General features: G+C 36.1%; 1 protein-coding gene across 9 annotated transcripts in view; it reads left to right on the top strand.

The window, feature by feature from the left end:
- Nucleotides 1–23,969, top strand: part of CEP170 (centrosomal protein 170) — a 92,858-nt gene extending 68,889 nt beyond the window's left edge. For 3 of the 9 annotated variants that reach the window (XM_088161327.1, XM_088161322.1, XM_088161323.1), the window contains 8 exons: nucleotides 358–2,154; nucleotides 7,762–7,996; nucleotides 12,529–12,706; nucleotides 14,136–14,303; nucleotides 14,590–14,678; nucleotides 17,716–17,809; nucleotides 20,585–20,636; nucleotides 21,595–23,969. In XM_088161327.1, coding sequence (XP_088017453.1) covers nucleotides 358–2,154; nucleotides 7,762–7,996; nucleotides 12,529–12,706; nucleotides 14,136–14,303; nucleotides 14,590–14,678; nucleotides 17,716–17,809; nucleotides 20,585–20,636; nucleotides 21,595–21,881 — 2,900 coding nt within the window. In that variant the 3' untranslated portion in view covers nucleotides 21,882–23,969. The remainder of the gene's footprint in view (nucleotides 1–357; nucleotides 2,155–7,761; nucleotides 7,997–12,528; nucleotides 12,707–14,135; nucleotides 14,304–14,589; nucleotides 14,679–17,715; nucleotides 17,810–20,584; nucleotides 20,637–21,594) is intronic. The other 6 variants (XM_088161326.1, XM_088161325.1, XM_088161324.1 and 3 more) reach the window with 6 other exon arrangements.
- The last annotated feature ends 1,609 nt before the right edge of the window (nucleotides 23,970–25,578 follow it).

Here is a 25,578-nt window from a genome sequence, read left to right as displayed (position 1 = left end):
GGATCTTATTCTTTTTGGTAGTTTTGAAATCTGGTCCTAAAGGTGTTTAGAAATGTAAGACTTGCTTTCTACTTCCTGTTGCAATGGTGTGCTGATTGATATAACAGAGATTTCTTACCTATTTTAACTTACTGTGAGATCATAAAAACATTGTTTGTATATGTAATTCAGCTGGCTAAAAGACTTCATTGTGTTTTTCTACTTGTCTAAATATAATTGATCTTGCCATAGAACAGCAGAATGGACTGATGACGTTTTCAGTTCTATGTTGTATTAGCCCTATGCAGTCTTAAACATTTAATCTACTTGCCTTGCTGTTGAATGTCTTCTCAAATATTTTTTCTCTTTCATTTTTAGACACAGACATCAGTGAGTCTGGTATTTCTGTTAGAAGTGCTGGTTCAGCTGCTTCTATGACCAGCCAAGGTGAGCGAAAGAGGAGGACACTTCCACAGCTTCCCATAGAGGAGAAAGTAAATGAAAACTCAAAACCAAAAAGTGTATCTCATCAGAGGTCAGAAATAGGTGAAAAGCAAGATACTGAACTTCAGGAGAAAGAAACTCCAGCTCGTGTCTCCGATGCTAAGTCAAGCAGAACAATGAATGGTCTTTCACCCAAAGCTACTGGAGACAAAGTTTTTTCTTTTCCCAGCTCTTCTAGTAAAGAGAGAGTTGAAACTTCCATGGTGAAACAAGCTTTGGCAAAAATTCAACAACAAGAAAGAAAGGAGCAAGGACACTGGACACCTTCAAAGTTATCCTCTACAAAATCTGCTGCAAACCAGGTTGAGAAAGGTAGGGATGAGATTGTTGTGTCACCCAAAACTTTGGATAGTCAAGATAATGCTCCTGGATATGTTACAGATAAAGCAGAAATTAAGTTGGCGCAGATTGAGGGAAAAAGAAGAAAAAATGAGGAAATCATTAGAGGACAAAGTCCTAAAGTACTTGGAGGAGAAAAAAAGGAATCTTCAAAACCATTAGTGAGGCAAGGTAGCTTTACTATAGATAAGCCTAGCACAAATATACCTATAGAACTTATTCCTCACATTAATAAGCAGAGTGGTTCTGCTGCCCCTTTAGTATCTGCAAACAGGTTACGTGACAGAAGTGATTCGATGGACACTGATTCCAGTATAGATACAACACTCATTTTAAAAGACACAGAAGCTGTAATGGCTTTCCTTGAAGCTAAATTGCGTGAAGAAAATAAAACTGATGAAGGTCCTGACACTCCTAGTTATAACAGAGATAATTCCATATCACCAGAATCAGATGTCGATACAGCCAGCACAATCAGTCTTGTTACTGGTGACACTGAAAGAAAATCCACACAGAAGCGGAAGAGCTTTACAAACTTATATAAAGATAGATGTTCCACCGGTTCCCCTTCAAAGGATGTTTTAAAATCTTCTACAAGTGCCAGAGAAAAGATGGAAAAGAAAACTAAGAGTCGATCTTCAGATGGTGGGTCTAGAGCTGACGCTCGCAAAACCGTGCAATCCAGTGGAAGAATGAGACAGCCGTCAGTAGATTTAACAGATGATGACCAAACATCCAGCGTACCTCATTCTGCCATTTCTGATATCCTGTCATCTGACCAGGAAACCTACTCTGGCAAATCACATGGAAGAGTTCCTTTTGCCTCAGCAGATGAACTTGTACATTCCAAGATGGAAGGAAAGTCAGCTAAATCGAAAACCTCTCCTGTTGGACTTGGGCAATCTAGTAAATCTACCACTCTTCCAAGACCTCGTCCCACAAGGACTTCTCTCTTGCGCAGAGCACGCCTTGGTGAAGTCTCAGACAGCGAGCTTGCTGATGCTGATAAGGCTTCAGTAGCTTCTGAAGTGTCCACTACAAGTTCTACATCAAAACCTCCATCAGGGAGGAGAAATATTTCCAGAATAGACTTACTCGCTCAACCTCGCCGAAATCGACTTGGCTCTTTATCAGCACGTAGCGATTCTGAAGCAACAATAACCAGAAGCACTGCCTCATCACGTACCCCTGAAGCAATTATCAGAAGTGGCTCAAGGTTGCTCTCGGGAGGAGATAGCACTAAAGTGTCTGCCAGAACTCGAGCCAATAGCATTTCTCGACTTTCGGATTCAAAATCCAAATCCTTGGCTTCGGCTCATAATTTTCCCTCAGGTATGTGAGATTATTTGAGATAATTTTATACAATACTAGGTATTTTTAACGTGGATTTTTTAAAAGAAATTGTTTAAGAAAGAGCTCTTATGAAACTGTTGAGTTTTAGTTGACGCAGTCTTTTTCTTTGGAGTAAGAGACTTCCATGACAGGTCTTGTGGAGGTTTCTCATTTAAAATCATAAAGACAAGAAATTGTAATCCTTTAACTCCTGGGATATGTTTTCATCTTGAAACCGGTAAAACAGAACTGAATTGGGACAGTCAAATGCATCAGCAATCATTTCTTTTAGTCCAAAAAACAGACCCAAGATCTCTTCACTCAAATCATGGTAGTAGAAGTTCAGAAGGTCAGCAACACTATTTAGTACATAGAAGATACAATTTATGAGGTAGTCTTGTAAATAGGCAGAGATTTTTTTATAATAATAATAACATTGAGGTAATGAATTGAAAAACTGTGTACTACCTAACTAAATATAAAATAATTTCTTTTAAAGGGTTTGCCTTATCTTGAATTATTTCCCATTCTGTGTTGCAAATCCTGGCAATTTATGATTTCATCATGATTTCCAGATCATGTTGATCTTTTTTGGTGTAGTGGTTACTCCACCTTGTCTTATATTTGGAAGGAAAAATCTGTACAATCTATGAATTTTAATCTGCTATTCTGTTAGAAGTTAACATTCTTAGTGCAAGCAGTGTGAAAGCTGGTAGGTTTTTTCAACAGCAATATTGAATCTATCAAAATAAAATAAGGTAATTATAAAAAAGTGAACTTTTTTGTGAAATGAGTATCTAAAATAAATGTTTGCCTACTTTTAGAATTGTCATGCTACCAACTTTACCAGATTAGCAGTCAATCCACAGTTTCAGAATAAAATTAACAGAGTAGCTTCCAGTGTTGTAGTGCACTGAAATGTTGCTACATCCCATTCAGACTTGACACAAGCCACTGTGATACTTAATTTCCCACACTCCTGCTGTGCTTCTATTGCTTGTATATAACAAGTGGAGCATGTCAGGATTCTTAGCATTGTGTATTCCCCAGGTAATTACTTTTGCCTATGTCATTTATTAGATTAATAGAAATTTCTGCTGAGATACAGATGAGATGTTTGCTGAATTGTAGAGTTGATTCTGTTTGATACTAGACAAGTGTCTACAAAGGTACCCAAAACAGGTGACACTTAATATAAAAATTTTTCTTTTAAGATATAATTGGAAAAGCAGCATGTTTTCAATTTTGATCAAAATTTTGAATTGATGATGCAGGCTGAAAGGTGGCCATGCTAGGGTAGGGAAGTGTCAGTTAATACTTCTATTTGTTTATTTAATAGTAAATACTAGTTCACATTATGATAATGCTGATTTTTGAAAAGGTAAAGTGCAGATGTTTTTTGTCACTTCACTGCTTTTGTTTTTCACAAAACTCTCCATGAATTTTGAGTTTTGTGTCCATGTGAAGTATTGCAGGCTTCCTAAACTTTTCCCAGGTTCCCACTCTATTAGTCTGTACTTCGTTGTCTTTGCTGAATGTTCATTTTTCTGTGTCATATAGTCAAAGTTTATTGTAGCTTGTGTAAAACACTGTTTTCAAGAGAGAAAAGATGTCATCTCCTCATAATAATCTAATGCTAACATAATAATCTAGGTAATTTAAAGAGACCGTTGTTAGAAAAATCTACAGTAGTAATAGCTTCTGTCTTATAAAACTTTATCAGTTAATGGATATCAGCAGAGAAGCCTATCAATGTAAAGCCCAGAATCTGAAAGGAAATAATAAAGTAGTCAGATACTTTCATAACAAAATTATTGTTAAATAAACCATTTAAGTCTTGTTACTATATAAGTAAAACATAGTATTACTACTGTTGAGGATTTAGAGTTCTGAATTTTGTCTGTATCAGTAACATTATTGTATAAGTTTTTTACTGATTTATTTAAATTATACTTTAGGAAAATCTGAATTGCTTTGAAAGTGGTGTAATCTTCTAGTCTGTATAGGAGTACATATATAAATTCATCTTCAACTACATATAGGCCACGTCTAATTCCTTAATTTAATTTTGTTTCTAGAAAAGTCAACAATTCAGGTAATTTCAGCACTTTTGGAAAGTACTAATGAAGTTCTTGACTAAAGTGCCTCAACTGTTTGAATATATTTTACTTCAGGCACATTTGATCAAGGCATAACAGGAATGGATTTTCTTATTTCCCTGGACATAGAAAGACTGGAAAATGAATTATTATTATCAGTACTGAGTTTGAGGTTTTGCTTCCTTTACCAGAGGACTAGTTGCTCTCAGAATGTTAAATATGTTCCATAGGTTATCTCATCCAAGGTCAGTTAACACTACCACATTGTAGATCAGTAAAAATTGACAGCCTCTTAAATCCAGCCTACAAAGAGAAAGTTATTTCTGCACTTCCCAAATCAATGTTCAGACATATATATACCTGTAAAAAGAAAGCCAAGAATAAGATGTAGTTTCTGGATATTTTTAATTGCCTTGTACTTCATGTGGATGAATTGCAACACAATAGGGTTAAAATTGTCAGAGCTAGCAGCAAGTCTGTACTTTCAAGAATCATTTCTAATCCTTGATGCCGTGAAGTATTGCTTACTTTTATATGAAGGGGCAAGCAGATAAAATGGAACATCTTGAGTGAGAAGTGTAAGCATTCAAGTCATTACCAGAGTGTTCTGTGGTAGGAGGATTGATAACTGACAGCACTGTGAAGACACGTGAAGCAGAATTAGTAACTTTACAGCCACTTTAAGCAGTGAAAGGTCTGATCAAGGCACTGCATCATCAAACAGTAGAGTGTGATCAAGAAAAGCAGAGGAGACCAAAGACCTATTTTCACAACAGAAGAAAATGAGAGCTAGTGTTACAGAAGGAGCTATGTATTGGGAAAACAAAAGGCAGGATCAGACTCATGCAAAAGTGCTAAAAGCTGCAATTGTAAAATTAAGCTTTGAGTCAGAACAGAGACCTTGAGCAGCCAGTTGTGTTTGGCAGCTCTGCTGGCCTAGCTGTCATTGCAGATAGCTGGCAGATAGGTTGATCAAAGCTGCTGAGGTAACTGTGAGGGAAAATAAATTGATAATGGAGAACAAACAGCACTTACTAAGTACATTTTAGTAGCTGGAACTTGGAAATGGATGAAACTTGAGAAGTCAATGCATCAATGAGAGCAGAATTTATTTTTAAGGAATATATTCAATAACATTTATTCTCAGATCTTTGAAGTGAGAGTGTGTTGTCCAAATCACCAAACTTGCTGGCTTAATCATAGTCAAGACATTATACTTCTCACAGAGTAGTCACTAAACTAGGTTTGAATGCTGATTATTTTAGCCAGGGTTTTGGAGGATTTTCTAGTTAGTGGTACTGATATTCACAGTCTTTGGTGTCTGAGATAAGCAACTACACAACAGCTTTTAGAAATGTACATAAACTACAATGACATTTTGGGCCTGCATAATTGAAAGATAGTATTAAAAGCTTATATATGCAAATGTATAGCTACCTAACTGGGAAACGTGCTTGGATATGATTGTCATGAATTCTGCAACTTTGAGATTTTTACTGCTGGGCCTACAATAACTTTATCCTCATATTAAAGAGAAACACATTGATAGTATGTAACACCCCAACATTTCAAGGCCTTAAAATTTAATGGTCTTAAAAATAGAGGGTTTATGATATGATGTAATGTTACAAATGATTGTTCTTGATGTCATTTCAGTTAGTATCTCTGAAATGTTTAAGCCTTTACAAAATTCAGTATTTTTGATTGAAAGTACAATCTTTTCCTAAAAAAGTGTGGGTGGAAAAGAGGACCTAAGACTAATCTCATCAATATATTTTATTTAAGCAAATGCTTCTAATCTGAATGTTTTAAATCGAATTAACATGATAAAACGCTATTTTGTACACAGAGAAATCCAAGCTTCTCCCAGACCCAGACCCTGATGTTGAAACTTACAGTGGTAGAGTACTAGAAATCAAATCTGTTTCTGATATTTCACTTCTCATTCAGTTTTTAGTTTTTAAATATATTATTACATATGCTCATTGTACAGTGCTGAGTTGCTGAACTATCTCACTTGAAACATTTTAAGATAAATCTTGTAATTATTTTGAAGACTATAATTTGAACTGGGACAAAGAACTTAAACAAAAATGGATGAACAAATGTGGGCCCAACTCATAAATCTCTTTGGATTTTGATCACACATTGCTTGCATGCTGTTGGTGGGAAAATGTACTTTTTCTGCTCATGTTTTACTTCCCTAAAATCAAATAAGTTTGAAACCTCCAAAAAGAGATCAGAAAGTGATTGTTACTTTCTACAATATAGTTAGAAAAATTTTTAAGAAGTAGAACTGGACATAATTTGAAACCCACATTTAAACCTGAAAAATTTACACAAGAAAATTTTTGTTTTCAGCAATTGAAAATTCATTATTTATATGAGGGAAGGGATGTAAGCTTATACACCAATGTCATATTCTACATACCATAATCTTTGCATTACACAAAAATTACTTCCATTATTTGTTACTTAAATTCATATTGATGTATACTTCATTTGTAATGTTGGGGTTTTTTAATGAAGCAGGAGAAATCATTATTAATTCTTGCATGTTTTAATACTAAAAAACAATTTATATCATTAGATTCTATTATTTTTCAATCACCAATAAGTTGTCACACACTTATTTCATTTTCTGCAGTACCTACTGAGCCTCATGAATGCCAGTGAATTTAATTGCAACAATTTAGCAGGTTGGGATTTCTTTACCCTTGGTGGTATCTCTTCCTGCTAGAAATGTTTGAGGATAGCACATCTGAAATCCATTTTCTAGACTTCAGTAATTCATAAGGGGACAAGAACCTCCTACTTAGTTTCAGTTCTCCTGTACTTCAGGCTGTCCTCAGCAACATGGCTGTGTAATTCTTTATGTGCTGCCTGTCAGAATATATACTTCTTTCTCTGAGGCTGCTTTTCTTATGGATGTGCTGCAGATTTTCATAACACAATATTAATGTTACATATTCTTTTTCTGTACTAAATACATAAGCATAGAATCATTAAGGTTGGAAAAGACCTACGCATCATCTAGGAGTTTTATGATTTCCTTATGTAAGCATGCATTCCAGGCTTGGTGCCAGCTCCATCCTTCCTTCATATCTCTTCTTTTTTTTTTGGCATATATCGCATAAACCTTGAATGAAATTTGGGAAAAATATCTGCAGAAAAAGTGCAATCTGGCTATATAATTAAACGTTGATGAATTGGGCCCTTGTTTTGTAATGCAGTTTGTTTGAGCTCATATACAATCACTGACTTTTACATCTTACTTCACTCATCACTATACAAAGAGCATTAGTTTTATGTTTTTATTAATCGATATTTTTTATTTAACACAAATTCTGTAGCTTTCTTTTAAAGATGTAGTAAATAAACCTTTTGTGAGGCACCTGGGGATGGTTAATGAATAGCTGTGTATTTTTGTGATGTTACTGAAATAATGCTGTTTTTTTCTTCTTAAAGATACCATAATAATTCTTTTTTAATAATTAAACAAATTTAGTAAGTGCAAGATGGAGGCGCTTTCCTACAGATTATGCTTCCACCTCAGAAGATGAATTCGGATCAAACCGTAATTCCCCTAAACATACCCGTCTGCGTACCTCTCCAGCCCTGAAAACCACGCGACTGCAGAGCGCTGGGACAGCAGCTCAAAGCAGCAACACATTCAAGCACAGGATAAAGGAGCAGGAAGACTACATCCGTGACTGGACTGCCCACCGGGAGGAGATAGCAAGGTTGGTTTGAGAGGAGGGCCCCTCCAAGGGCACAGCATTGCACCCAACCACTTGTGCGGGTGCACGTAGAGGATAAAGAGAGCTGATGGATTTTCTGTAGCACTGCTCACTGCTTTCCTTCACTAACTCAATGGGTAGCTTAAGATTCTTCTTAAGAGGCTGGCAGACAGAGCACTCACATCACCAGCACATCTCTTTTTTAGTGGAAAATGATTGTAACTTCTGATTTATCATAGCCAAATCCCAGAAGATGAACTTTCAGTTGCATTATTGGGTCTTGCAGGGGTACTTCTTATATTTTCTGAGGCTGAAGTGTATGTGATTTTGTACTGCCTTTACATATTGAGATAAAATTTCAGATCAATCACAGGTGACAGAGAAAAAAGTAAGTTTTGGAATGTGAGAGACCATGTTCTCATTTTAATTTTTGATTTATCAAGACGTTATTTCATGCTAGGTACTTTCTGATTTAAGCCATGTGTATTCACCAAAAAAGTAATTTTTTTTTGTTGCAAGTCTGTGAGATTAGTATAGCAATACCTCTGTTATTGCTGGTACTACTCTGCTTCAAGTGAACCAAAGAAAAGTTAGTTGCACATTCTGGTAACCAATTATTCCCATATCATGCAACACCCAGGCAGTGAAAACTTCAGAGAGCTTGTACAAGCAAGTAAATGTTCTTTAATACTTAGATGTCAGTGTTCAGGTTCCAAAGGTTTTCACAGAACTTAATTGGGAAGCCTAAACAATATGTTTTTCATTTAAGATTAGTTTTAATAGTGTGGAGTGTTTTCTTCATACAGTGGAAGTGTTTTGCTTAGTGTAATTAATTATTTTTTGTTTCGAGATCTTGGTAATATTTTTCAGCATTTGTTTTTCTAGTATGATCTGTGCCAAGGGAAAATGTAGAGGCCTGAGAGGCACACAGAAGATATCTAAGAGAGTCTCATAGTGTCTGGATAAATAATGAAATAAACGTTTTCAAAATCATCTTCCTAGAACATCTCTTTTCAGAAATCTAAAGTTAGAGATGGTTATAGGAAGGATTGTGTTTATGTGGGAAAAATAATTGATAGCCATAGCATATTTGTTCTTCCTGATAAATAGTATTGCTGAACCTCTACTTCAGTGAAACTTTTTGGTATGTTTTGCTTATCTAGGAGAGATTTTTCCTGGAGTTAATTGATGATGCAGTCTAAACTCATTTGATGGTTAGGTTTGCAGGTTTTTTCTTCCCTTGGGATTCTTACCCTTTCCTTCATTAATGTATTGGCTTTAAAATTTGTTTTAAAGGCTGTGTACTTATCCTGCCTCTTCAGCTTTATTTTCAGTGGAAGTGCTGAGAGACTCAAATCAGTATTGCCAAACGTTTAGGTTTATGTAGAAATTTCACACAACCCGAACTAAATGAGCTTGTTTAAGTTAAAGAAAAGTAGCATTTGGCATCTGAGAAATTCCAGGTTACTATCATCTGTTGCCACTGCTTCCAATACTAGCTTTAGCCTCTGCTGAGAGACTTGCTGCAGGTCACTAGTTCATCCTTTCTGTGTCTCCGTATCTTTGTAGTGATTCACATTTTTGCTCACCTGGCTTTAATTTTAACTTCTGTCCTCTGAAAGATACTTTTTTTCTCTGCTCCTATTTCCATGCTAACTATAGGCTCTATTATTGCCTTCCCTCCCAGGTTTTTTTTTCCATCCCAGCCATCAGTCCATCTTCTATGTTCAGGGTCTCTTCAACTCTATTTAGAGTTTTTAAACTCTATAGATGGCTATATGCTCTCATCAAAATTAGTTTATTTATTTTGTTGTTGTTGTTGAATAACTGATGAGATTAGGCAGGTATAAGGATAAGCCATTCATAAAACTCATGTGTAGCAGAAAGTAGTGTAGAAACTGTATGGCAAACATTTCATTGCATCCACGTTACCATCATACTGTGTTCTAACTGGTCCTCCATGGCTGACCCAGTTTGCACTTTTAACAGACTTCACAATGTTAATAAAATTGAAAATTTGAGAGAGGTGTTTAGAGAAGCTTCGTGGAATAACTGAACTTGATTTTAAGCCACTTTGACGTGGAAGGAATTTATACCCTAGGAATAACAGGAGCTTAATGTGTATTTTATTTAAGGATGTTAAAGTAGTGTTACAAAATCCCCTGACTCGGTATAGGAAGCATAACATAGTGTAGTCTAAGCATAAAAATGTTTTTAATAATCCAGTAGTTCAGCGCTATTACAGATATCTTAGAAGTATTCCTATTTCCGTGTGGTTTTTTCTAATACTGGGCATTCTTTCACTGCAGGTAAATAAAAACTAGATTTCCAGGCTTTTTAAAAGGGTATTCATGCTCTCTCCATCCCAAGCCCTGTGTTCCCACCTTTTCCTGTGTGTTGGAAACTGAGTCTGTTCCCTATGGAGCTGTGTAGCTGCCTGTCTGCTCACCTAGTGGATCTAAAGCAGTATTTCCTGGAGTGGGCTGAGGGATTTAGGGAATTTGAGGTTTATTAGTTTTGCCTCTGTGAATTGTTTTGCCTTGTATGATTCTTGGTCTGATGCAGGAAGCAGTAGAGATCTGCAAGGCAGCCTGCAGTTGTAGCAGAGTAAATAATGTGTACCTAAAGACTAAACCTCTTGTCTCTGGTCACACAAAACATATTTCTTATGCTTAAGAAAAAACTCCTGCTTCTGAAAGTTAATGTAGAATTCCTTGAAAACTTCATAAGTCAGGCTCAGCTCACAGCTGGTTTCTAATCTTCTTTTTCACAATGCTCCTTGTTTAGTGCTCTGTATTGTTTCTATACGGAAATGTAATTGAGTACTGGACTATAGCTTACTTTCACATAGAAAATTATTCCAGATTTTGTTCACAACTGATATTTGACTATGATAATTATCTACCAAGTTGCTTGTCATTGATGTTAGAGTTGTTTATTCTGATACTTGTGGGATTCATTTGAATTAATTTTTATATAGAGATCTGACACTTTATGCAATTTTGATTTCTTGGTAAGAACTGAAGTGGCTGTGTCGTGTTGAAACTTTGCTGATTTCTGTGAAGAGTTAAGTCTTTGTTAATTGATGCTACTTTTGATTATGGTGTTTAATGACATTTCTCTTCTGGAAAAATTGCTGATAGTTGAAATCATCTATTTTCTTCACAACTGCTCATTAAATACCAGCATCTGTCCCAGAAAATCAAATGTGAATAGTAGCAATTTCTCTGTTTAAGGAAAAAGCTAGATGATTGTATGAAACAAAGGAAGTAGCTCTTTTAGTATCTCTACTACTAAGAATATTGGACTTTTAATGGCATGTGTAAATTGCCACATTTGTCTGCAGCCTTCTTCCAATCATATGTGTATCTAAGCCACATGAAGTTGCACTTCATTGCGGATTGCTGATGGTTAGCCACAAAATCCAGTGTTGGAATTTGGTTGGAAATTTCTCTAGTCACGTTCACCTTTCTAGTTGAAATTCTGCTCACTTAGTCTTAAACTATCTCTAGGCCAGTGGTGTCCATTATTTTTGACTTGAGGTGAAAACTAAGAGCAGAAGGCAGCTCACTGCTGTGGAGCCCAGGGTGTGTCCCTGTCACATGGGTGTGCACCTCCTTCCACTGGAGTGGCGGGTGCTGCTTGTCACCGAGTCCTCGGTGGCACTGAAGTGGCACTGTCAGCTTTGTGCCTTCAGTGCTGTCTTTGCAAAGGGCATCGCTTGGCAGTCTGCTCTTCTCAACTCTGTCATCCAAGCTGGAGATTCAGGCTGCTATAGTTAATAAGGGCTTTTAGCTTTTGCTTTGTGGGGGTTTTTTGTCTCCCCTTCTTTTGGGGTGTCCTGGGGAGGAGTAGCACAAGCAGAGCAAGCCAGAGCAAAGCTGGTGTTTTGATGCAGTGAATCAGAAGGAAAAAAAAAGGAATCTTTAGCTGAGAATTCAGTTGTATTTTTGTAACGCTATCATACCCAGGTTTTTAAAGGTGTGTCCTATTTTTGCCACTGGAAAACTTGTCTTGATTACATTTGAGGATTTAGGTTATTGGTCTGGAATTTCAGACCCATAAGCAGCTTGATCTGAGTGAGGTGTGCAGCTGCTAGAAAATCAGAAGTCCTGAAAACATTTTTTTTAAGTAGGCAAACTAAGGTACAAATTAAATGTTTTCTGAACATTTCAGATTTACTGCCGTGTTACACAGCTCATCTGTGCAGTATTTTCAGCATATTTCCTATGCATCCTCTGTGCTGGACATACTGCATATTGCATGCATCTGTCTGAATCCTAGGAAGAAAACAAGGATACTCTGTCTTTTGACATCACCTTCCACCTTCTTCCTCTAGGAAGGCATGCTATTAAAAGCTTCAGTCAAAATTTGCTTTTATGGTTCTACAGATAATCTTTCTGTTTAGAAAAGCATGCATGTTTTCATAGCACAGTTATCAGGAACTAGAACTTACAACCTCAAAGGCTGCAGATTGGGCTCTACTGGCCCAAAAGTATTTGTAGGGGAGAATGTAACAATCTCTTTATTACTAGGATCAGTCAAGATCTGGCTCTCATCGCACGGGAAATCAACGATGTAGCAGGAGAGATAGATTCAGTGACTTCATCAGGCACTGCCCCCAGTACCACAGTAAGCACTGCTGCCACCACCCCTGGCTCTGCCATAGACACTAGAGAAGAGGTAGGAGATCTTCATGGAGAAATGCATAAGGTTCTTCCTTTTCTTTATTTCTTTTGCTTTTAGCATTTTGCATAGCCTTTTTAGTTACTTCCACTCAACCCGTATGCATGATCTCTACATTGTTTTTTTGATTTGAAGTTCCTTTACATTTCAACAAACAACCCAGAAGTTATTTTGTGAGCACAGCTTGTCAAAAGGATGCATACTATCTGTCTGTCTCTTTTTTTCCACGAAACATAGGACAAGATAGTTATTTGTTTCTTGCTTGTCTGTAGCCTTAGATACTGTTGGATGGTATCTAAGTGCATTTAAAGATATTAGTGTGTATTCACAACTATATATAAATGTATACATTTAATTCTTTGCTTAGCTATTAAAAAAAAAAGTCCCTCTTTTTACAGGTGACATAAAACTTCCATCTTCTGAACACTGAAATACTTAGGTACCATCAGTTAACTTCAGATTTTCTTTCTTAATAACATTGTCAAAAACTGCCTTGAAATAAGTTTGCTTTATGCTTCTAATAATTCTTATTTCTTTGCCTACCTCTGGTGTGCTGTTCTATGAATATATTGACTAACGTGTTATAGTAACCATCACAGGTCTAATGCTGATAAACATGTTAATCTGAATTTAAATCACCACTTTCTACCATGTTACTATTCACCATAATAATGTGTTATAAATGTTTAATGCATTTTTTTCTTCATAGTATTCCTTTCAAAATGTGTTTTATTCATTTTTGTGTGTATAAATTTTGGTTAATACACTAGTTTACTGTGGTTAGTTTAATGCTGTGTTTTTCTGTGGAAAAAAAGATATAAACAGCAATAAGAAATCTGTGAGCTGGGTACTCAGAAAAATTATAAATGCACTCACACAGATTTTGCATTTAATTCTTATAGACTGTGGCTAAACTTTAATGAAGTAAAACGCTCTTTTTATCAGATCCAGTTAGATCACTCCAATTTTTTTTCATTATTAAATTATTGTTTTCTTCTTCAAAAATTACGGTGTATTGTGTACATACTGCAGGTGGCAGTATCTCCTTTAGGTAGTGTAGCTCTTTTTGTAACACTATGACTAATTTGGAAAAAAACCCTAAATCTCAGAGTGCTCTTCTTAATTCCACAGATATGTTCCATTAATCAAAGGAAGAAATTATTCAGTACCCGTTTATAGGTAGCTATTATGTTACCTGCCCATAAGCAGAATTTCAGTGGGGTAGTCTAAATTTGCCATGTATGTCTAGTATTTTTAAAAAAAAAACAAATCTTGTTCATTTGTACAAGATATTCTTATGTAAAGAGAGGCATCATTTTATACCATAGAAGATAACAGAATGATTATTATTTGCTAGGCATCTTCTAATCTGTTTCAGGACAAAAAAACCCCAATAATCTGATTCTTGGATGTATCCAGTAGATTTCATGAACTTCATTTTTCTTTTATCCCGCAGTTGGTGGACCGAGTATTTGATGAAAGTCTCAATTTTAGAAAAATCCCTCCAATAGTGCATGCGAAACCCCCGGAAGGGAATGGTCGGCCTAGTGATGCCAGACCTCAGCTGACAGAGGCCCTCGATCCCCCAACAATTACCCGCAGAAGGACTTGGAGCAGAGATGAAGTGAGCACACACCAGGATTCTCTCTAAGAATGGGTCGATTTTAAGCTTTTACAATTATCTCCCCACTTAATATTCCAGACATTATCCTGTCTCTCCTACCTCTAACAGGTGGCTATAATATTGGAAAAAAAAATTGTTATTATTTTATTGGCAAAATGTTCAAGTATCATTGTATATGATACTAATTAAAACATAAGTAAGCTCTTTTATAGTTAAAGATACCAAAATATATGGAATTGCTACTATTAAACTAATAATATCCCTTTTTATTAAAAACTTCTTGCAGGTTATGGGGGACAGTTTGCTGTTGTCCTCAGTCTTCCAGTTTTCTCGCAAGATAAGACAATCCATAGACAAAACAGCTGGCAAAATCAGGTAGGTTGTTAAAAATTGCTGTTATTGCTGAAAATGTCTGTTCCCATCAACATTCCCAGCAGTAAAAAAGATACTTATAATAGTCACAGAAGAAATATACATCGTAGAAAGTTGTGTTTTAAAAAAAGCACTGTTACCAATGGCATTTTTAGCACTCAGAAGGATTTTGAATGTATATTTTTTTCATTATTCCTTCTGTTTATTTCACTTTATATGAAGAGGAATATCAGGCAAGTTTACATGCACAGGACATCCAGCAGAGGAGCTGTTCCAACTATATGCAATACTCTGCAAAATCTACACAACCTCTGTGCAAGTCTTGTAAAATTCCCTTCCTTAAAAGATAAGGTTAAAATGTTGCTGAACTGTAAAATTGGGCCCTGTAGGTCTGCCAAGTTGTTGTAGGGATTTTGCATTTTAGGAAGAAAAATTGTATGGAGGTGAGCTGTTTCAGTAAATCCTTCTGAAAAACAGCTTGCTCTGGAGGCAATGTGATCCCTATTGACTTCTAAAACAACAGATGTAGGCATCTGTCATTTTTAATTGAAAATTCTTGCTTAAAAAGTTAGATTCCATCATAAGATATCATAGGAGCTAAGAAAAAGTGTAGATATATCAAAAATGGTAACATGTTGCTTTACTGACAGTTCCATTTAACTTGAATATGTGAGTGTACAACCAGTTGATGACCACTTTGGTTGACAAGAATAAGAGAAAATTCTTAATACAAAGTTCAGAATTGTGTATTTCATATGTTCTTCAAGTAAGGTTTGCCTCAGAAAGTAGGGAAAAGCAAGAGAAGAAGGCAACAGGCATTTATATTCTTTTAACTTGAAAAATATGGTTAGAAAGAGGAAGAGCAAAGAAGACAGAGATGATGACCCCCCCCAGGAAATTAAAAGTAGCTGAATGAAGAGTTCACAAAGATGAAGTAAAAAAGGAAATAGGCTTCCTAAGTTTATAGTAAAAACAAATTGCCTGTCCATTTTATAGTTTAAATAACAAGCTTCAAAATTTCTAATTAATGCTTTCATTTTGTTCCATTGTTTTTTAATAAAGTAACCAATGAAATGAGAACCTTTTAAATTTTAAAAGAGAAGTAAGAACATTAGCTCTAAAAACACCACATACAGAAGTAAAGGCACTAATCACATACATCAGGATAGAGTTATTTTAACAGAACATGGCACGAAGATAAATGAAAAATCACACAATATCACAATAACTTTTTTTTACTAGTGCTATTTACTGCTAAATAGAGCTTTATTTTCTATGTTCCTGCTGATTTCCAGGGTGATATAAATGCTATTATATTAGAGAAATTATAGGAGCATAAGATTGCCTGTATACTGAATCAGATATTTCCAGAGGTTGCTTTTTTTTAAAATTATGATCACTTAAAGGACTTCATTGTCTCTGCTTTATTTTTTTCTTCTTTTTTTAATGCATATTTTAACTCCTCAGTGATCAGCAAATACTATATTTTCCACTGTATTTGAAATTTCTGATATCTAGGTTGTATGGCTTTGCAAGCTCTTTCACTCCCTCCCAGAACACACAAAAAATTTGCCAGACCTCTGATGGTGAACTTTTTAAAAAAATGATGACTCTGGTTAAGGCCATAATGTGTTTCATGCTTTCTTCACTGCAGTTCTGGTTACTTTTAATTTATTTATTCCTTCCCCAAGAAAAAGTATGTGTTACTGTTTACCCCTTGTATGCTTTGTATGTGAATACACCCAAGTCTGGCAGAAGTGGTCACTTGCCTCCATCCCGTGACATTGTGTCATCAAAGCAGCACTTCCTCACAGTCAAACCTCTGGCATAAATACGTTCCAAAGCAGCAGTGACTGAAGACCTCAAAGGCAGAAGAGTTAAAGCAGCTTCTGGATGCGTTGTCTACAGACATCTGTGTACTGATAAAATAAGGCAGGGTACATATTTTGCAAAATTACATATTCTTGATGGGATAATAAAGGAGAATGAAATTCCCCATAGGATGTATGTAACTGAAGAAAGGTGAACAGAAATCCAGTACTAAGGCTCAGAGCTTTCTTTCAGATTCTTAGTCTTTGTGACATTCACTGTATCATGAACTTCCAATTTAAAAATTACTTCTTTAGAGACCTAGTTACAGTAATAGCTTCTTTTACATATCCTGCTTTTTGACCATGACTTGAAATTGTGTGGTTTGTTTGCTTAGCAGTATTGCTGCAACTATTTTTGAACTTTTAACTCTGAAATACCAATTTGAGAAGAAGTGGATTTGGACTCCTCTGTGTCATCATATTGTCACTTCACAGACCTTTAATGTCTGCACGTTGCTTTTTTTGTTGTTTTGTTTTCCAATTGCATCAATGAAGAAAGTTTAAATTATGTTTATTATATGACAATGAAAACAAAAATTTTATCAAGGAGGGAAGCAAAACATAAAAAATGAGAATCTCCCAGTATGCTTTGGGGTTTTTCAATTAGAAGTGACCTCTTTAAACATGTAATACAAGTGATACTCATACTACTAGAAAAAATATATATATATAAATAGCGTACATATTGAGACTTTTCAATGAAAAATTTTTCTAGGAAATTATTTTTTTTATTTCCTTAAGTGTTTTATTTTTTATTAATATAAAATACAAATGTAAAAGTTGAATTCCTTTATCTTATGTTTTGCTATTATTGTAAAATGCAGTATTAATGGGGAATTTTCTCACTACAGTAAAATAGTTGGCTTTAAAAAAAATGTGTCAGTGCTGGAGGAAAGAACCAGCTGTGTCTGTATATCTACCATAAGCAAGCATTTAGCTACAGAACTGCTATTTTAATGTCCATAATAATGATTTTGCTGAAAGCCTGTATGCTTCCCTGGAAATTTAAACTCTATGGTTCGATTCCATCAGCTTTCAGTATTTTATATTTTATTTTCATTTACTACTCCTTATGCTGTTATCTCCTATCGTGTTATTTATTCTTTCCGTTTATTTTGTGGGGTTTTCTTCCTATTTAAAACGTACTGTTGGATTTTTTTTTTTTCTAGAATATTATTTAAGGACAAAGACAGAAATTGGGATGAAATTGAAAGCAAGTTACGAGCTGAAAGTGAAGTTCCTATTGTGAAAACATCAAGCATGGTAAGAATAGTTACCTTTTCTGGGACTGATTATGCTGCTCATCTCATGGCTAAGTAATCAGTAGAGGAATGTGGTGTTTTCAGTGGCATAAGAACAAAAATCTTTAAAAGCCCTTAGTTAGAGACTAAGTATGTTTCAAGAATAAACCTAATTTTCAATAATTACTAAGACTTACTGTCCCATTAAGAAACAAGTCATTGTTCAGAGGAAATTTTCAGATGAAGAATGCAGTAAAAGGGTTTCAAACGATACATAGCCCATCAGTATGTTTGTTTAACAGCAGGTAACAACCATTAGTTTGAATGTTAGATTGCTCTTAATGAAATTGTTTTACAATCTAAAAACTACTTTACCTGCTAATCATTAATACTTAATATGTAATACTTAACACTGTTAATACTGATTCTTATTACTATTTAGAGAAATTGTGTTTTAATGAATGTGATGAAAATAATCCATAGACGCATTGTGATAAAAACTTTTCAGGGAAAAACAATCCTGTTGCTTTTGTCTGGAAGTGGTAACCATAGGTTACCAGAACTCCAGCTGTTTTATGTAATAGCCTAATCACTTAAATCAGCTATGGTTTATGGCCTTATTCAGGCCATTTCAAGACCAGACTGTGTGACAGTGTGAGGGGACAGACCACACGTTGTGTCTCAGTACGTTTCTCCTCTGCTTCTAAACACAGAGCATAGGGTTTGAAAAACATTCTTGCAGGAGACAGCAGGCAGAGTCGAGCTACATTATCCAACTGCAGAGTCTGCTGTTAAAAATATCTGTTTACAGAGGCAGGTTTTTTTGTGGGAGAGAAAACTGCTCAAATATGAATACATTTCCTCTGGCATTGAACAGGCTAGAACTTTTCTGTTAGTCTAGAGGAGTTTACTAACAGATGATGAGCTGATTTTTCCTGGAAGTATAGAAGACTTAGCCTGTAATTTCTGCAGAATGGTGTATTTATCAAGAGCAGTCATTAGTAACTCAATATTACAATTTTAATAGATTTGCTGATAGTTTTTGTTGGGTTTTTCAAAAATTTAATTAAGCAAATTCCTCATGGAAGTTTTTAATTTTAGAAGTATTATAATATAAAGAGTTTCTCTTACCCCTGTCCAGAATAAGATCCAAATTTTGTGTTTTCTATTCTAAATGCCCTAAATATGGGGGTTTAAGGTACTCTTTAAAAAAAAAAAAAAAGGTTAGCTGTATATGTATTCCTAAGTTCACCGTTTTACTGAATTTTTTTCAGTCTGTTAAAGCATTTAACTCTGCTTGAAAGTTTATAGGTTGTTCAGGGTTTTTTTGTCTATGCACTGATTTTCAAGTTTCTGCTTAGTTTTCAGAGCAATATGTTCAAATGCAGTGCCTTCTTTTACCACAGAACACTAAAAATTAAGAGAGGACAGTTGTAAGTGATGCTTGTTTTGTCCTTGGAACATTTATGTCCAGCTCAGTTGAGAAATCAGCTTAAAGATAATGACTTCATAAAGATAATCAATCTTTTTGCCATGCATGAAAATCACAGTACTTAGTACAGAACAGCTTTCTGAAATGGATTAATGGTTTTCTGAAATCAGTGTCTTTGAAAATTCTCAGCTTTAGAATACCACTGACAGCTCTTCTCAGCAGCTGGGTTTACACTATTCTTCCATGTAGGATCCTTCAATTGTAGGATTTACATATTTATACAAATATAAATATGCTAATTCCATAACCAGGGAAATTACTCAGGAAAGTGGTCACAGCGCCAAGCCTTCCAGAGTTCAAGTACCCTTTGGAAAATGTTCTCAGGCACATTCTTGGGATGTGCTGTGCAGGGCCAGGAGTTGGACTCGATCATCCTTGTGGACCCCTTCCAGCTCAGGGTATTCTGTGGTCCTGCAGCTTAAGATGTGGTACATTTATTTGATCAATGCTGTGTTTCTGAGTGCATTGCTGTGGCTGTGGCTGTGTTAGCAAGTAGTGCAGCACAGTGGAGAAAATGTGTAAGGCAGAGGAGTGCTAAGCACTGGGGTGCTGTGAGGGTCTCATGGGCACAGGGCCAATGGGTGCAGACAGAACCTCGATGCCATCATCTCACTGACTGACTCACATCTCTACAACCTCATAAACGGCTCTGTGGCATTTTATACTGAGTTTATCCTGTCACTTCCCTTTCAAGGTCTGCTGTTACTTTGCTCCATCTCTACAGAGCTGTGGTGTCTGTAAGTCTGTGCTTGAGCAGAGGTGGCACAGGCAGATGAGCAAAGGTCCGAATGAAGCCGTGGGGATGGTAGCAGGCAGTTGGTGCAGAGGCCTGTCTGTTTCTGAGTGGGTCATGGCTCTCCAGCCTCCAGCACTGCCACCCATGACTGGGCCACCACCAGCAGAGATGTTCTTGATGCCAGGAAGGACAATCCAAATAGCATAATGCAATTGGACAGGTTTGGGAGAGGGATTGTTCACTCCTGAGAGGTAGTGTAAATCTCTTTTTCCATACTGGAAATTTCCTTTATTTTTCCATCATGGCCTTAAGCTGGGACAGGAAAGATTCAGATTACATATTAGAAATATATTTTTCACTGTTAATATTGGAATAGATTACCCAGAGGGGTGGTGGAGTCACCATCCCTGGAGGTGTTAAGGAGGCATCTGTATCCGGCACTGGATGATGGTTTAGTGGCACAGGAGTTACAGTGGCAGTGCTGGGTGGACAGCCACACTTAAAGCTTAAGGGTCTCTTTCAACCTCTTCCAATTCTGTGATAATGAAACATGGTTGTTTCTTTTCTAGGAAATATCATCAATCTTACAGGAGCTGAAACGAGTTGAGAAGCAGCTGCAAGGTACAAATATTTTTTCACTTCTCTCTTCTGTGGTTGCTTACTTCAATTTTTAATAGATATCTATATGTGTGTGTATATATAACATGAAACAAAGTGACTGTGATTTATAAAATATATATTAAAATATATTCACAGTATCAGTTATGTACATTATTGTAACTGCTGATACATTTGATAAACAAACATGGCTGGGTTTTTTTTTTAAAGCAGAAGAGTGATCATATCTTTTTATATGGGATTAGTGGTCCCTGCTTATCATCATGATGTTAGTTGCAAATTTCCTATATTTTTTATTTTTAGTATTCATATTTAATCCGAGAGCATATAATTTTTTTTTAAAATAATGTTTTTGGAGGAGTCATTAAGCACCTTTAGAGACAAATTAGTAATAAATGTTAGTACATTTTTGGAAATAAAAAAGAGAAGTTCTGTTAAATGTGACAAATATGTTAATAGTATAATAAAATGAAATGATACTAGGTACTTCAGATTGCCCTCACTATGTTGATAAATGACTGCTCTTTTTTACAAAGTTCATTCAATCATGGAATAAAAACAGAATCTATGACTGTTTTCTGGGGGTGAGGTGGAACAAAGCATAATATGGTAACATCAGGGGGAAAAGCCACTTAAATTAAAACCATCCTTCAGTCCCTATAACCTAATCGTAGATGGTTTATCCTCTCTGTTTCCTGTCCACACATTAGTTCCTGTTTAGTTTGTGCAGTTTCATTTCATCTAAAGTTTTAATATATGTAACTGCTTTTGAATATATGTATCAGTTTACATCTATGTTGGATACACTATTTCTTTTTCATGGGCTGCACACATAAAAACTCACATCTGTCATCATAAAAATAAAAGTATGAGATAAGGACTTGCATATTTTTATAGTAACAGAAAATCGTATTTTTTATGGCTTCTTCCCTATCCTTCTCATCTCTTTTTGATTGCTTAGCAATTAATGCCATGATTGACCCTGATGGTACCCTGGATGCTCTGAGCAACTTGGGATTTGGCAGCCCCATCTTACCAGCTCAGCCGAAGCCGAAGTCCAGCCCTGTTTCCCAAGGCCCCCGCCCGCCCGCGCAGCCAAACTGCCAGCCCGAGGCTCGGGCTGCTCGTCCCGCCACCGGCCCCGTGGCAGCTGAATTGGAAAATGCTGAGTCCGAGGCAGATTTCAGCATACATTTCAATAGGTTTAACCCAGATGGGGAAGAAGAAGATGCCACGCTGCGTGAGTGATATCTCAGTGTTTGATACAAAAACCTTTCATGTGGAATGTTTAGAAATCAAGGAAAACTTATAATGTTTGTTTTTATAATTAAAAAACAAAAGGCTTGGTCAAACAGCAGTTGTTTTATTAAACCAGTTTTCTTTAATTGTGATGCTTTGATTGTCACACAAATCCTTTTGAAATCATAAAGGTATGCATAGATACCAGTGTAGGAAAGCAGATTGTGGCAGGTTTGCCCTTTGTGGTTGTGTGCTTTGCAAAAGAATTATTATATCAGCAGTTTTTCCCTTAATAGATTTATTTCTTTTTAAAAGCCATGCAAGCAGTCTAACATTTACTGAAAACCCCAAATCTCTTTGCCAAGCTGCTCTGATGAACAAACTTCCTCCTCTAAAGCTTGTACAGAACTGTTGAACAGTTACATCTGATTCTGAATTAGACGATTTATATAGGAAACATTATCTTTGACTACAATGACACATTACTGCAGAAGTAAGACAGATTTCAGAAAGCATTCATTCTCATGTACTGGAAATCTCAAACAGTTCTGTGGTTTATGTAACCTTGTTGCTGCGTAAATTGTCTTGGGGTTTACAAATAAGTTCAGATATTATGTTTGCACTAAGATTTGCTGGGAGTGGTAGGTGAACATATCGATATCGTAGAACAGCAAGCAGTGTTTTGGTGTACATAGAAAACTGATAATACTGTCCTTGTATTATCATTACAGTGTTTTAATCCACCTTCTGAAAAGACTATTTGGCACTTTTTGATCTTCTTCAAAAGTCTTTTTGATGTTAATTAAAGTAGAAGTATTTCATATCTCATTTCTGTGTCCAAATCTTTGTTGAAACTAACTAGGAAACAAATTTGAACGTATAGCAATGTGGGACATATTAAAGAATATTGAGGCAAATGGGCTCTCACCAATCCAAATGCAACATAAGCTTACAGAAGAAATTACTGTTAATTCGGAATGATCATGAGATGTAAAATTTTCTTTAGGGAACTTGGAAATAGAGTTGTCACAATTTGCTTGATCGACAGATGCACTCCCAAGTAAATTATTTTATTTGCTTCTGTATATTTTCCTGTAGTTTTGCTAGTAAAGCTGTCCCTGTCTTACATATTTAAAAGGATTCTGGACGACGACTGCTAACATGGAGATTTTGCTTATACCACTGAAAAGCAAGTCTATTTAAAGTTTCCTATATAAGCCTATTTTCCTTATCAGTTGTCCCAGTAACTTAACATTTGGAAATAATAAATAAAAATTAAAGTAAATTACTTTGTATTTCCAGAACACTGTAATTTGGAGGAATGTTTTTTCTGTTAAATGTAACTAATAGACTGGAATTTTCTTATGTTTGCATCAGTCTCTATATATTAAGGTTAAAGATACAGTTTTGCAGCTTTTATGAAATGGTCTTTAATATTTCAGCAATAATCCTATATGAGATTTGTTTTTAAAAACCTACTTTCTGTACGCTTTTAAATTGTACAGGCTTTCAGAAATCAGTAAAAGTTGGACCAGTTAATAAAGATGCAAAAACTTTTTTTGTAGAGATGTAAAAACAAAACCACTAATGTGTTGTATAATGGATTTCATATTTTCTTTAAAAAAAATTAAAAGCAAACAGTCTTCATGTATGACTCAATACACTCTACTCCAGCTAACTGTGGGAGCCTGAATGACACTAGTTTACAGAGGCTACAAGAAAAACTTTTTGAAGGTGCAGAAGGGCAAAAATAAATGGAAACTAGAGCTAGGTGTTGAAAACTGAGTGTACCAAACCATCACCATAACTCCTTCTTTTGTTTAATGCTTGGGAACATAATTTTTCTGCAGATTGAAGTGGAAAGTAGGAGATGGCTAGGAAGGATTAAAGGTGCAGGCTCTTCATACGAGATTCTGTTTGTGTTATTTCAGGCGTTTTTACTTTTATGTTGTGTAATAAACATTTTGCATTACTATGTTATTATTTTGTATGGACATGTTCTCTTTATTTATTTTTGTTACATTTATTATGTATGTTATTTTGTTATATGCATTTACAACTCCATTTTTAAATAAAGTGTTTCTGGAACTTTACAAATGTGTGAATATGTAATTGAGAGCTGGGAAGTTCACACAATCTTTCTGCAGACCAACTCGCCTTTACTGAAAGAGGAAATTACATTTTTTCATAAATATCTTCTCTGCAGAAAAAGTTCTGTTATTGCCACCACTGCATCATTTATTCTGTGCTGACAGTATTGGCTCGCTTTCCCGTACTCAGGTTCTTTTCCACACTTCAATTGATTTTGTGTGCAAAGCTAGAGGCAAAAATAATCCAGTATGCCAGTCACCAAACAGTGGCTCTGTTTCCCTTTGTGGAGTGAATGTGAGTTTTAATGCACCTGCCAGCTGCAACAGTAGATGGTTATCACACTGTTTTCTCTCTGCTTCACATATTGGAAAACTTTACTGAACATGCTGAGTTGGCTCCAGACTGGTGCCTTTTTTCTCCTGTCCCAGGTTTGACTCTATGCATGCCTTTCCTGCAAGACACTAAATTGCCTTTTCTTAGCTGGCTTCATGCAGGAACAAAACCTTGAATTTAGTAAAAACTCCAAGAATTTCTTCCCAGGTTAAGCATTTCGGTGTTGCTGAGCTTTGCTGTGACTCAGCATTAGCTGGTCTGATCTTGCTTCTGTGTATGTGTTTTTCCTTTATATCCCAGCCTGCTGGCATTAAGACAGCATTAATGGCACACAATAACACTCACTAGCACTCAGCTCTGCAGGGGCAGGAGATTTTTTACTTCTTTTGCAGAGATGTCAGTTTGGTACAGTCAAAATATTAAGAAAGTTACAAGGGCTTTCCACTTGCACTGGACTTCTTCATTATCTGCTATCATTTCCTCACTTGTTGCCAGCATCCCTGTGTCTTTGCAGAGGATAGAGGAATGCACTTCTGGGCTTGTATTCTCATGTGCAGACTCCCTGATGTTTAAGCAGAAGTGTAACTCATCCCATACAGACTTTTACAGGACCACTCTACTTGGAGCCAAGGTTATGCAGGGTTGTTATTCAGAAGTATTTAGGAAATCCAGCCGGATGGCACCAGTCATGTGCTCCCTTTAGACACCACCAAGTGGTGCTGACATGCCAGGACCCAGGGAAAGCAGAATTCAAGCCTTTTCTGATCAGCACTGGTGGCTCCTCTCTTGGCTGCATGCACTGCTCGAATTCTACACCCAACATCTTGCAGTGACACTGACATCTAGCTGTAGCTCACAGAAATAAAGCTGAGGGCATAATTTGTGTGCCTGACCCGGTAACAGCAAGGTGGTGTTTTAGCACAGCATATACATTATACCAAAGCAACTAGTACTGCCATCTCAGAAGAGAACACTGCCTCATACTAAAAACTGACTTCCAGTCAATGCCTGTTGGAAGGCCTTTAATTTGTAGACCTTCCCTATGCTTAAAATCTTCCCAGTTCATTTACTGCTTTGGCATACAGCCATGGAAAGCAAGGGTGTTCCTTCATGCAGGAATGTATGAAGCATTGATGACATGGTGCATACAGTAAAAGGAGGCCACTCGCTGCCTGCCAAAGAGATTTTATACCACCAAGTCTTTTGTGTCTGAAGAGAATTACAAGGAAGAAACTTGGCCACTCACCATACAGGTTGCTTAGCTTTGTCTCGATGAATGATC

This window comes from Sturnus vulgaris, chromosome 3, assembly GCF_052056855.1.
Source record: "Sturnus vulgaris isolate bStuVul1 chromosome 3, bStuVul1.hap1, whole genome shotgun sequence".
Classification (NCBI taxonomy): domain Eukaryota; kingdom Metazoa; phylum Chordata; class Aves; order Passeriformes; family Sturnidae; genus Sturnus; species Sturnus vulgaris.
Note: the sequence above shows the minus strand (reverse complement) of the source record. Positions and strands in the feature narration are given on the sequence as shown.